The sequence below is a fragment of the Staurois parvus genome, unplaced genomic scaffold (genome assembly GCF_062004578.1).
Source record: "Staurois parvus isolate SC_StPar_1 unplaced genomic scaffold, SC_StPar_1.0 ptg000215l, whole genome shotgun sequence".
In the NCBI taxonomy this organism is placed as follows: domain Eukaryota; kingdom Metazoa; phylum Chordata; class Amphibia; order Anura; family Ranidae; genus Staurois; species Staurois parvus.
The window spans coordinates 80,608-93,144 of NW_028318011.1; the positions used below are offsets into that span (position 1 = coordinate 80,608).

General features: G+C 47.5%; 1 protein-coding gene across 1 annotated transcript; it reads left to right on the plus strand.

Moving 5' to 3' along the window:
* Window positions 1-2,124: 2,124 nt before the first annotated feature.
* On the plus strand, window positions 2,125-7,806 carry LOC149460954 (uncharacterized). Its single transcript, XM_089679019.1, has 3 exons — window positions 2,125-2,293; window positions 4,870-5,498; window positions 5,956-7,806. The coding sequence occupies exons 1-3, from the start codon at window positions 2,125-2,127 to the stop codon at window positions 7,789-7,791; spliced, it is 2,634 nt and encodes an 877-aa protein (XP_089535145.1). The 3' UTR covers window positions 7,792-7,806.
* Window positions 7,807-12,537: the final 4,731 nt, after the last annotated feature.

The following is a 12,537-nucleotide window of genomic DNA, read 5'->3' on the forward strand; positions in this document are numbered from 1 at the left end:
TGTACGAAAATCAAGGAAGAAGAAGGGATTCGTCAAAATTAGGTGGGAGAAAACATTCTACCCAGGGGCTCCAAACATTTAAGAATTTAGGGATTGTGTCAAGAATCGTGGCTTCCACCTTTGCGTGTATCATAGCTTGCGTATTCTAGATTTAACAGCTGTGATGTTTAAGGTGGGGGATTTCCAGGATTTCGCTATGACCTGCTTGGCCGCCGTAGTGACATGCAGAAGAAGTTTGAATTCTGAATTGGTAATACCCGGAGGGCGTTGATTGAGTAGGGCTGTGGCTGGATTGGGTTGTAACTTGGTGGCACTGAGTGCGGATAATATATGGAAGATTTCAATCCAGAAAGCTTGAGTGACTGGACAATCCCACCATATGTGGAAATGTGTACCTAGGTCTGTACAGCCTCTAAAATAATTGGGTGAGTAGTTAGGAGTATACTTTGCAATTCTCGCTGGGACCAAATACCATCGCGTTAAAACTTTATAATTGGTTTCCAGTGCAACAATGTTCTGAGATGACGATTTTGTATTGGCCCAAATGTGTTCCCTCTCCAAAAGGTCTAATTGCCTACATAAGTCTGTTTCCCATCTATGGGTGTATGGAGGAAGGGGTGTTGTGACCGTAGTTGTGAGGTGGGAGTATAAGCACGAGATGAGGCCCCGTCTGTGTGGGTCTTTGCAACATGCCCGTTCGAAGGGAGACAAGGTGTTGGGTTGGCTTGTTGTTGTAGCGTAGGGGGCATAGAAGTGACGTAGTTGTAAGTATTTAAATATTTCGGAAGCAGAGAGGCTATACGTTTCCTGTAGCGAGGCAAAGGATTTAAACTTATTTCTCTGTAGGAAGTGGTGTATACGGATCAGGTTAGCAGAGGTCCATGCTTTAAATGAGAGGAGCGCCTGCCAAGCCGGGGGAAAGGCTGGGTTTCGAAGGAACGAAAGCAGGGGGTTGTGAGGATATTGGAGGAGATAGCGGGTTTTTAGTTTATCCCATAATGATAGGAAGTGGGAGGTGATGGGGTTTGTTATTGAGCGGCGATCCATTGGCCTTAACCAGAGTAAGTTAGCTGTAGAAAGGGGCTCACTCTCAACCGCTTCAAGAACCACCTATTGGGGAATTTCGAAAGTCGCGTGATATTTTGGAAGCTGTGCTAAGTGCGCTGCTTGATAATATTTACCAATATCAGGGAGTCCTAGACCTCCATTAAGCTTGGAACAATATAAGGTGGAGCGAGGTATACGGGGACGGACCTTGCCCCAAACGTAGGAGAAAATACGGCGCTGTAGTATGCGAAGGTAATGGGAAGGTACGGGGATTGGGAGGACTCTGAACAGGTATAAAATTTTCGGGAGGATTGACATCTTTACAACTGCAATTCTACCTAGCCATGCAAGGGGCAGGGAGGACCACTTGGTCAGTAGAGCAGAGAGGTGAGTTAACATCGGAGTGTAGTTAGCTGCATAGAGATCAGACAGATTGGGGGTCAATTTGATTCCCAGGAACGGGATGTGGTGCTGCGACCAGGGAAATGGTAGAATCTGTTTCAGATGGGCTAGTTCCTTAGGGGGTAGGGAGATGTTGAGTGCCATCGATTTGTTGGGATTTATTACAAGGCCGGAAAGCAAGCCAAACTCCTGGAAAAGCCGGAGTAGAGGAGGAGAGGAAGTCAAGGGAGACGTGAGAAAAAGTAAAACGTCATCTGCAAAAAGACATAGCTTATGATGCGTGCCATGTAACTCAAGTCCCCAGACATCTGGATTAGCTCTTATTAAAAGGGCCAGAGGTTTTATGGCCAGGGCAAAGAGCAAAGGGGACAAAGGACAACCCTGTCTCGTGCCGCGGGAGATTGGAAACCGAGCCGACCTGTGTCCCAGATACCCAATCCTGGCCGAGGGCTCTCGATAAAGCGAGTGGATCCAGGATAAAAAGTGTGGGCCTAGACCCCAGCGATGCAAAACGTAATAGAGGTATGGCCATGAGACTGTATCGAATGCTTTCCGGATGTCCAGGGACAAGAAACAGGTAGGAATGTTTCGAGATTTAGCTATACTTGCCAGAAGTGATGCACGTCTGACATTATCTCCGGCCTGTCGAGTCGGAATAAAGCCCACTTGGTCGTTATGAATAATCGACATCATACACGAGTTAAGGCGCGTGGAAAGGATTTTTGCCAGCAGTTTGATGTCAATATTGAGGAGAGAGATTGGTCTATAATTGGACCACTGCGTGTCATCCGAATTTGGTTTTGGGATCATCGAGATGTTTGCTTGGACTGTTTCATAGTTGAAGGTATGACCAGATAGTAAAGCATTAAAGGCATTGGTGAGGATGGGTGTGAGGAGATGACTGAACTTTTTGTAGTAAGTGGCTGAGAAACCGTCAGGTCCCGGGCGCTTGCGAGAGCGTTCTAGGGCTTCACGATTGGCCGGTGTGGGGGTCGCTTGAAAGGCTTGATGGGAGTGGTCATAGGTTTGTTCTAGAGTAAGAAGCTGTTGTGTTTTTGATTTACTCAAAAAGGACGCCTTGCTAATGCAGAATCCTCGTATCACCGGCTTATGTGTGTAGTGGATTGTGATAGACAGTCCACGTTTTATTAGATGATCAGTAAAATGACAATTTTATAGTCTTGCTACTGTCTGTTTCTTGCTCTTTAAATTCCTTACTCTCTTAAGTAAACAATCAGATATAGGTTGACAGAACAATGATGATAATTAAGATGGCGCCTTCATCCGAAGTCTCACCCTAGGTGACTCATAAGGAGAAAAGTATCTTTTAATGTAAACAACCCCCATAAAAGGGAATGAGTCTTTTTGGGGAAAATGATTGGAAGATATCAACACGGATGGAAAAACACGCAGAAACCCAGTGGACTTTTCACCCAATCAATGTATATGCTTTGCCTGCATCATAAGCCCTATTATTATTATTATTATTATACAGAAACGATACTGTTAGTTCCTCAATAAAACAGAATTTTAGGAAGTTGGCAAACTGCGAAGTGTCAGTGTATTACTTCCACGTGCACGTATTCTCATATTAATTTGGCTCACTGGTAGATCACGGTAAATGGTCTGTAAGTGACCGAGTCCAAAACATTTTGGAGCACCAAAGAGTGGGGCCCGGGTTTTCTGAACACTGGACCAGCCGTCCGAGAGTGGACGAGGGGGACTGTGGAGCATTCCAGACTCGGAGACTGATCACCTCCTAAAGCGGTAAGTGAATTTTTATGTTTAATAATTCCTTACCTGCGTAGTCTGGAATTGCCCAGCGGGACTACTCACCCGTCTGGCTGTCCGTTGGTCAGCAGCAAAGGACAGGTACTTGCCTGGGGCTCCTTTGAACCCACCTGTCAGTGTAACGTCATCTACCAGTGTGATATGTCTTGTCTTTTGTGTTGTCTGTGTGTACCAGTGTGATTGGTTGGGTTGTTGTTGATGCGCCTGTGAGGGAGGGGAGAATTACGGCAAAATATTCCTCGTCAGGAGTGGACAGGATACACCTTGATTTGAGAGAGGGTTGCGGGAACTCGCAGTCGCAGTCATGGTGACACGAGGGGAACTGAACTCGCAGTCGCAGTCATGGCGACACGAGGGGACTCGCAGTTGCAGAAATGGTGACACGAGGGAGAAAAACCACAGCCAGGGATTGGTCTTGTGGGGGGAAGAAAAAAAACATTTTACTCCCGACATGCGTGTCTGAAATACTTTGTCATGATCACACTGTGTATGTGGATTAATGTTTGGTGTACACGAAAAAGTGAGGATTGGTGAAAGTAGTACAGTGACGTTCGTATCGTAGCTCCTGATATATTGGTTTACAGGGTTAATGTACATTATTCTCAGTGTAGCTGAAAAATAGGGAAGTTACTGGTGGACGAGAAGCAGGGGGGGAAATGCTGCGCGGGTTCTGCTTAAACTGTCTCACGACACAGCACTTTCAGAACAGAGTGACGGCTTTGGGGACCACCTTAGGGTCCCCGGGAGGGAAGTAAAACAAAATGGGACAGAAACTTATAAAGCCAGAGAACAGTTCGTTTGCTTGTGAACTGGTGGAGGAGAAAGAGGGACCAGAGTATGTAAAAAAGTTGAGAAAGTTAAACAAGCTGGGTGGAACATGTAAGAATGGTGGGAGGTTGCAGGCGGAGGACTGGAGAAAGCTGTGTAAAGAGAAGAAAGGGCTTCTAATGAAGCATAACATGTTAAAAACAGCAGAAACTTGGTTTAATGTGGCCTGCGCCCTACATCAGGAAGGGTGGGTGGAGCAAAAACTGAATCAGGACGGGGGAGTTGTATATGTATATTACAGGAAAGGAGACATGCCCGGCAAGGCGCCACCCCCCTATGATGATGGCCCGTCCTGGAGGTGCGAGGCATGTGGAAATACAGGAAGGCCCCACCCCGAGAGTCCAGATTTTTGCATACCGTATAGTCAGAACCTCCGGATATGTAAGGGGTGTTCAGTTAAGAATCTGGGGTGGGAGGAGATTTGCAAGGGATGTGACCGGAAGCTGACTATGCAACATCCGATGCTTCCAACTCAGTCACCTCCATTTCCGCCTCCGGCCCCGCCCCTTCCGCTTCCGCCCTCTTCAAAGATGGCGGCGCCCAGTGAGGCCACCGGAAGCCATGTTGACTCTGGGCTTAGTACACCGATACACCATACACACCTCATACCAGCTGCCCCCCTTTGCCCAGTGCTTACTGTCTCTGGCTCCCAACCACCTTCGGCCCTCCACACACCCCTAATGCCTGTAGTACCACCACCACCAAAACAAACAGAGGCTTCAGACCAAGTTGAACTGAAGACATCCACAGAATGGCCGGGCTGGAATTTTACAGATGTGGTAACCCCTACCTCTCTGCCAGACAGAAGAGGATGGGCTCAAGAAAAGACAGTGGCCGCGGCAGTCCGCCAGGGTACCCGAGAGGATGATGCTGTTTCCATTTGTTCCCAACGGAATGATCCGTTCTTAGAAGGCCATGGTCCAGAAAGCAAACCACTCGTTCAACTTCCCCCAACCACACAACCCCATCGTCAAAAATTATCTATGTATGAGTCTGGAATGGGAGCAGACTCAGCACCTCATCCCTTTTCTTCCACTTACCACAATCCTGTCTATCGCCCCCAAGGATCTGAAGAAGACCATCCCCGCCCGGTGCCCAACCTACCTGATGCTCCTATCATGTATGTGGCCTTCACTCCATCCCAAGCCTCCGCACTAGTCACAACTCTCCCGGACCCGAAGAAACACCCGATGCCTTTTTACCGGCGCATAGCCCAGATCCACAAGACCTATTCCACAGCTTGGAGGGACCTAGTGAGTCTGTGTGAGATCAAGGCTGGAGATGCATATTGGCCTATAATGGAAAAGGACCTCACCAGAGTAAGGCCAAATGAGGACACCACGCAGACTGGCAAACCAGGCCACCACATTGCGGACATTACCCAAGACAAGACTGAGTCGGTGGAAAAGTTCCATACCAGACTAACACAGGTGTTTACAGACCTGGGATTCAGTGTCCATAACAAGGTACATACTCAAATGCTGGCCTCTGCATTTGTATCAGGACTAAAGGAGTCTGTTTGCAAGGGTTTGATAGTGGCAAAGGGTCTGGAGACCGCCCAGGTGGCCCGAAAGCCGACACCATTCATGTTGTCAGCTAGAGAGCAGGTCCCCAGAAGAAACCCACTTGTTTGTTTCAACTGTGAAAAACCAGGACATTTCAGAAGGGAATGCAGAGCTCCCAGACGTCCACGGTGACCCAATGACTACAACTCAGGGTGGGAAGAGTCTGCAATGCCACCTGGCTGAACAGGGCTGCAAGGTTTCAAAGGACAAGTTACAGTGGTGCCAAACTTCTGTCATTTTCTTGGGACATTGCATTTCCTAAGCCACTTGTCACCTCATGCCAGATAGAGTATGGGCTATCCAGAATGTCCCAATATCTCAGGGACCAAAAGCCCTGCATGTTTTCCTAGGGTTGGTTTCCTATTGTCGTTCCTGGATCCCAGAAGCCTCCATCTTGATGCAATCCCTTTATGATGCCCTGAAATCTGAACCCTTCTTCCTGACAGAAAAAGCTCTACTTGACTTCCATCGCCTGAGAAAGGCCATTTCCACTGCACCTGCATTAGGCCTATCGGATTACGATGAGCCCTTCAAATTTTTTGTGGCTGAGAGGCAGGGTCATGCAACCGGAGTCCTGGTACAACGCTACGGAGGTCACCTCCGGTCTCTAGGCTATTATTCCGGCAGGCTGGACCCAGTTGCACGGGGTGGTCCCTCTTGTCTGAGGGCTGTTTTTTCTGTCCATATTCTCCTGGATAAGACGGCAGATTTGGTCTTAGGACATCCACTCACACTTCTGGCCCCCCATGACATTACCGCAATATTGAACCAAACCCAACCCAAACATCTATCTGCTGCCAGGCATCTGCGACTGCAAGGCTCCCTCCTTTTACCTGATCATGTCACCCTGGTCAGATGCACCCAGATAAACCCTGCAACTCTTCTCCCTCTTCCAGGGGGGGGGGGGGTAGAAGAAACAGAAGAAGACACCGTAGACATGGCACCAGAGGATGTGGTACATGACTGTTTGGAACTTATGCAGGCAGAAACTACACACCTACCAACAGTCCATGATATGCCCCTATCAAATCCTGACCTAATACTCTTTGTGGATGGATCCCGCTTTGCAGATAATGCTGGCACCTACCACACTGGATATGCTGTGACTACCGACACAATGGTACTGCAAGCTAGACCTCTTCCACCTTTTATGTCTGCACAAGAGGCTGAACTAAGGGCCCTCACCAAAGCCTGTGAATTAACAAAAGGAAAGACAGCTAACATTTACACGGACTCCAGATATGCACGGGGGGTTGCACTTGATTTTGGCCTAATCTGGAAAATGAGGGGCTTTCTCACGGCAGCTGGGACTCCTGTAAAGCATGGAAAGGCGATCAACCGCCTTATGGAAGCACTCTTACTACCAGCCCAAGTGGCCATACTGAAGGTGAAGGCCCACGGTAAATTGACCACTATGGAAGCAAAAGGAAATCATCTGGCAGACATGGCTGCTAAGCAAGCTGCGGTCAGGGAGCAGGAAGAGGATGAAGAGATGTGCAGTGAGGTGATGCCTGTGTTAATTTATCAGCCCAAGGACAACCAACTCCAGGAAGCCCAGGATAACGCTTCAGAAGAAGAAAGAAAGGAATGGATACAGAAAGGAGCAGTTAAGGACAAAGGATTGTGGGTGGTGGGGAAGAAGGTTTTGCTTCCCAGATCCTTATATCCGGCAACAGTGCAGTGGGCACATGGGGCGTCACACCTGTCCAAGATGCTAATGAACTCTTTGATCAATAAGTACTACGTGGCACCCGGAATTACGGCTTACACAGACAGATTCTGTAAGTCTTGTGTTGTATGTGCCAAGTGCAATCCTGGAAGACCTGAGAAACCTCCAAGCAAACATCTGGCCAGGGCACTATATCCATTTCAGAGGATCCAGTTAGATCATATCCAGATGCCAAAAAGTGGACGATTTGAATATGCCCTAGTGGTGGTGGATATGTTCTCAGGATGGCCAGAGGCATTCGCAGTAACCAACCAGACGGCAAGAACCACTGCCAAGAAGCTGCTCATGGAGATAGTCTGCAGATATGGAGTGCCCGAGGTGGTTGAAAGCGATCAGGGACCGGCTTTTACTGCCAATGTCACAAAAGAGATCTGGGGGGGCTCTGGGGGTCACACTTGCGTTTCACACACCCTATCTTTCCCAGAGTAGTGGGAAGGTAGAACGCCTGAATGGGGTCCTGAAGTCAAGAATGTTAAAAATGGCCCAAGAGGTAGGCATGGGATGGCCGGACAGCTTGCCTATTGCTCTTTTCAGTGTTAGATACACACCAAGGGAAAGTCATGGGTTGTCTCCCTATGAGATTTTGTTTGGGTCCGCCCCTAGACTGGGTACCTACTATCCTCAACAATTACAATTGCAGTCTGACTCATTGACAAAGTATGTGATATCTTTGACACGTGTGTTGAATAATATCCATGTGCAAGTATTCTCCTCCATTCCAGATCCTGAGGCGGACATAGGAACACACACTTTACAACCTGGAGACTGGGTCTTGGTCAAAATGTTTCTGCGAAAACATACATTGGAACCCAGATATGACGGTCCTTTCCAGGTGTTCCTGGTGACTGCCACTTCAGTGAAGTTGGAGGGAAAGTCTACCTGGATACACGCCTCACATTGCAGGAAGGTTCCAGCTCCAGAGGACGAGGCCCTGTCCGTGTCACCCACACCACAATGATTGTGTTGCATATCCTTTTTTGGTGGAAATGGGAGGGGGCAAACAGGTGGCCATCACTCACAAGGGTGACTCCACCCAGTTTTGGTATAATTCATCCAACACACAAGTAGCAACATTTTTCTTCAATCATAGCCCGTGCAAGAACACACCTGTCCCCATTGCCTCCACAATATATATATGTGTTACAGATAATTATTGGGGAGCAGATTGTGGCTACCGGGGATCAGTGGGATGGAACACGAGACCGGTTTGGGGGTATAAGCCACAAAGTGCAGTAGAGTGGAAAGACCGGTATGGAAAATCTCTAATTTCCCGAATGACACTCACTTACCACCCCTAAGGTAGATAGGTGATCCACAAAAATGAACAAGCAATTCACTGTAGCCATCCCCCTTACTCTGACCATAGAGAACCCCAGTCCGGGAGATCAGGGAACTTACCTTCTAGGGGTGTTATACCCCGGAGGTGGCACAATCCACCATTGTGAGTTCCAACTGAAAGATATACACCTTTCAAAAGAGTGGTTGGCCCCCCTTAATCATTCTCTCCCTTCTCCCAATCCCTTGATGCCTAAATTTCAGCAGTTGGGAGAAATGGTGGCTCTGGCAAACCCATCCTTTGAGAACACTATGGCAGAAGAGAGAGGATTCTCAGACATTAACTTGTGGTTAGAATGGATGAGGTATAATGCCAACTCTCATAATAGGTCTAACTGTTATGTGTGTGGTCATGCCAGACCACATCTGGGGATGGTGCCACTAACCCTACCAGATTCCATAGAGGAGTGTATCTTAAGCCTGTATACTAACATCTCTACGAACCAGTCTTTATGTGAGGACTGGAAGAAGCGTTACCCCCTAGTCCAAGGAGACGAAAAGGCCCCAAATGGTTTAACTATATATCCCGGTAATTATACCTGCTATGCCAATTACGAGGGAGGAAGGTTCCTGGGGAATTTCACAAAGGGATTCTGCGCTGCTTATAGCACAGCCCAGTCAAATTTAACTCAGAATCAAGTTATGTCGTTGAGGGATATATTCTGGATCTATGGTGATCAGAAGATTAAGACCCGACTGACGGGGAAGTGGAGAGGGGAATGCACCCTTGCCAAGGCCATAATGCCACTGCATATACCCCCCCCATGCAACCAAGCACAAACAAAGTGCCCCACAAGGGAGTTTTGACCCCCATGTCTATATAGATGCAACAGGAGTCCCAAGGGGGGTACCTGATGAATTCAAGGCCAGAGACCAGGTGGCCGCAGGATTTGAATCCCTATTCCTCTTCATCACTGAGAATAAGAATGTAGATTGGATAAACTACATCTACTATAATCAACAACGGTTTGTAAATTATACACGAGATGCCCTAAAGGGGATAGCAGAGCAGTTGGAGGCTACTTCAAACATAGTTTTTTAAAATCGTATGACACCCGATATGTTATTAGCTGAAAAAGGGGGGGGTCTGTAAAATGATACCAAAGACCATGACCTGCTGTACGTATATCCCAGATAACAAAGGCCCAAATGGGAAGGTGACACTGGCCATCAAGAGGTTGGAGGACCTATCAAATGAACTTAAGGAAAACTCAGGTATTACACATCCCTGGGATCAGTGGTTTGGATGGCTGAGTGGCTGGCAGAAAGCCCTCGCCCAAGCAGGGGTGGTTATCCTGGGTATTATCATTCTAGTAGCAATAGTCGCCTGCTGTGTGATCCCTTGCATTAAGAGGCTAATAGGGAAAGCTGTGAACGAGATCTGCCCTACATTCCTGAACTATAACAATGTTGAACTCCCCCGTGAAGAAAGGGAATCCTATACTCCCTTACAGACCATGGCCCCTGATCATCATATTTCAGACTTAAAAAAAAAAAAAAGGAATGCTACAACTTCCCCCCCCCCCCCCCCAACAGACAACTATAAGCAGGGAAAGACAGTGCCTGACTGTGGCCTTCTCAGGACGTATCGAGACTCTAGGGATGGATTAGCCACTCAGGGGCTCTATATGTGTCTTAAAAGAGTTCCAGGGGGAGGGCCACCAGGCAGTTAGGAAATCAGAAGACATAGGGACAGTCAGGAATAAAATAGCCATTTTAAGGGGGGATTGTAGTGGATTGTGATAGACAGTCCACGTTTTATTAGATGATCAGTAAAATGACAATTTTATAGTCTTGCTACTGTCTGTTTCTTGCTCTTTAAATTCCTTACTCTCTTAAGTAAACAATCAGATATAGGTTGACAGAACAATGATGATAATTAAGATGGCGCCTTCATCCGAAGTCTCACCCTAGGTGACTCATAAGGAGAAAAGTATCTTTTAATGTAAACAACCCCCATAAAAGGGAATGAGTCTTTTTGGGGAAAATGATTGGAAGATATCAACACGGATGGAAGAACACGCAGAAACCCAGTGGACTTTTCACCCAATCAATGTATATGCTTTGCCTGCATCATAAGCCCTATAAATGATACTGTTAGTTCCTCAATAAAACAGAATTTTAGGAAGTTGGCAAACTGCGAAGTGTCAGTGTCTTACTTCCACGTGCACGTATTCTCATATTAATTTGACTCACTGGTAGATCACGGTAAATGGTCTGTAAGTGACCGAGTCCAAAACATGTGCTTCCCATAACAGGAGGGGAGAGGTTTCAGGAGTTTGGTTAAGAGACAAGTAATCTTTGAAGGCGGTTTCAATTTCTGAGCAGTGTATTGGGTTTGTTAGTAAATTGTCGTTGATGATCCAAGAGAACTCAGATGGGGATGGGGCCAAAGAGGTCATGGATGTGAGTATGGCGCAGTGGTCCGACCAGGGGATTGGAAGTATTTCAGAGGTCAAGAGCTGGGAAGAGGAGCTAGCAGTGATGAAAATGTGATCTATTCTGGAGAAGGTCTTGTGTGGGTGGGAGTAGAAAGTGTATTGGCGCTTGGCCGGGTTGAGTTCCCTCCAAGTGTCTATCATGGAGTAACGTTGTAGAATGGTTTGGAAGGTTTGTTTAGAGGTGGGGAGGGGGGAAAGTTGAGGGGATTTGTCAAGGAAAGGATATAGTGTGCTATTAGAGTCTCCACAGACGAATAGGGTGCCTCGCTTATGATGATCTATAATCGAAAATAAGAGGGAAAGAAATGGCAGTGGACCTAAATTCGGAGCATAATATGTAGCAATAGTGACGTCGAAATCTAAGAGTTGCCCTAATAACAGGAGATAGCGACCCTCTGGGTCTTTAATTTCAGTGTTTAGGGTAAAGGGTGTTGTGCGATGAAAAGCTATTAACACCCCTCTGCTTTTGGTGGCGGTGGAGGCCATATAGACCTGTGGGTAACGGGGGCCAAAAAACTTTGGAGTGGAAGTGGGGGTGAAGTGTGTTTCTTGTAAACAGACTACTTGAGCCTTAAGGGATGCAAAGGAGCGGAAGGCCTTGTTACGTTTCTGTGGTATGTTAAGACCCTGAACGTTCAGGGTAAGGATGTTTAACGAGCCCATGGGGAGAGTGTGTGGACTTTTGAGTAAAATGGCAACATCAGCTGGGGCCGAGCCTGAAGACTACCATGGGGGGCTCTTTGTCTATGTAAGGGGTAGCTTGAGGTCATGGAATCATTTGGGGGGAAGAAGGGAGGGGTATAGAACAGGGAGGGTAGTAGAAGAAAAGTATAGGTGGCCATTCAAGGCCTAGGAGGTGGTCCCTGGGGACACCCTAATGCAAGGATAGCTCAAGCGCTATTAAATAGTCAATAGCACAGGAGCTAGTGTGAAGCGCGCAGATACGCGGACCGTGGGGGTGACAGTATACAGATAAGTATGTGATGGCGGGATCCCGGAAGAGGAGCAGGTGACAAACCGAAAAATCCAGGAAGGCTTTTAGGCTCAGGCGGCATCGGTTGCACAGATGGAGCAGCATAAGTGGGGATATGAAATGTCCCATGCCGCCAGAGCCAGGACACCCCATATATAGACTGAGAGGCTGTCCAGATGGAGCAAAACAGAATATAACTCTCGAGGGTCAACGGACTCCTCGAGACGCTGAATAAACAAAAAATCCCATACAGCCCCAAACCTGTGGGGCAACCGAGTTCAGTCAGGTAGAGAAGGAAAACGACTTGGGTAAGAACCTTGATGCCGGTCAAAAGGGTACACCGACTGGCGTACGTGGCGAGAGAAGGATGATGGAGCATAGATCAGTCCATTGTGTCTTGAGATGATGGGCCCGGTGATGAGAAGC

What these genes read in the sequence shown, in the direction of transcription:
- LOC149460954 (XM_089679019.1), top strand. Translation starts at nt 2,125, where the DNA reads ATGAATAATCGACATCATACACGAGTTAAGGCGCGTGGAAAGGATTTT. An exon ending in GGACTGTTTCATAGTTGAAG is followed by an intron (nt 2,294 to 4,869) that starts GTATGACCAGAT and finishes CCTCTCTGCCAG; the next exon opens with ACAGAAGAGGATGGGCTCAA. An exon ending in TCCATACCAGACTAACACAG is followed by an intron (nt 5,499 to 5,955) that starts GTGTTTACAGAC and finishes CCAATATCTCAG; the next exon opens with GGACCAAAAGCCCTGCATGT.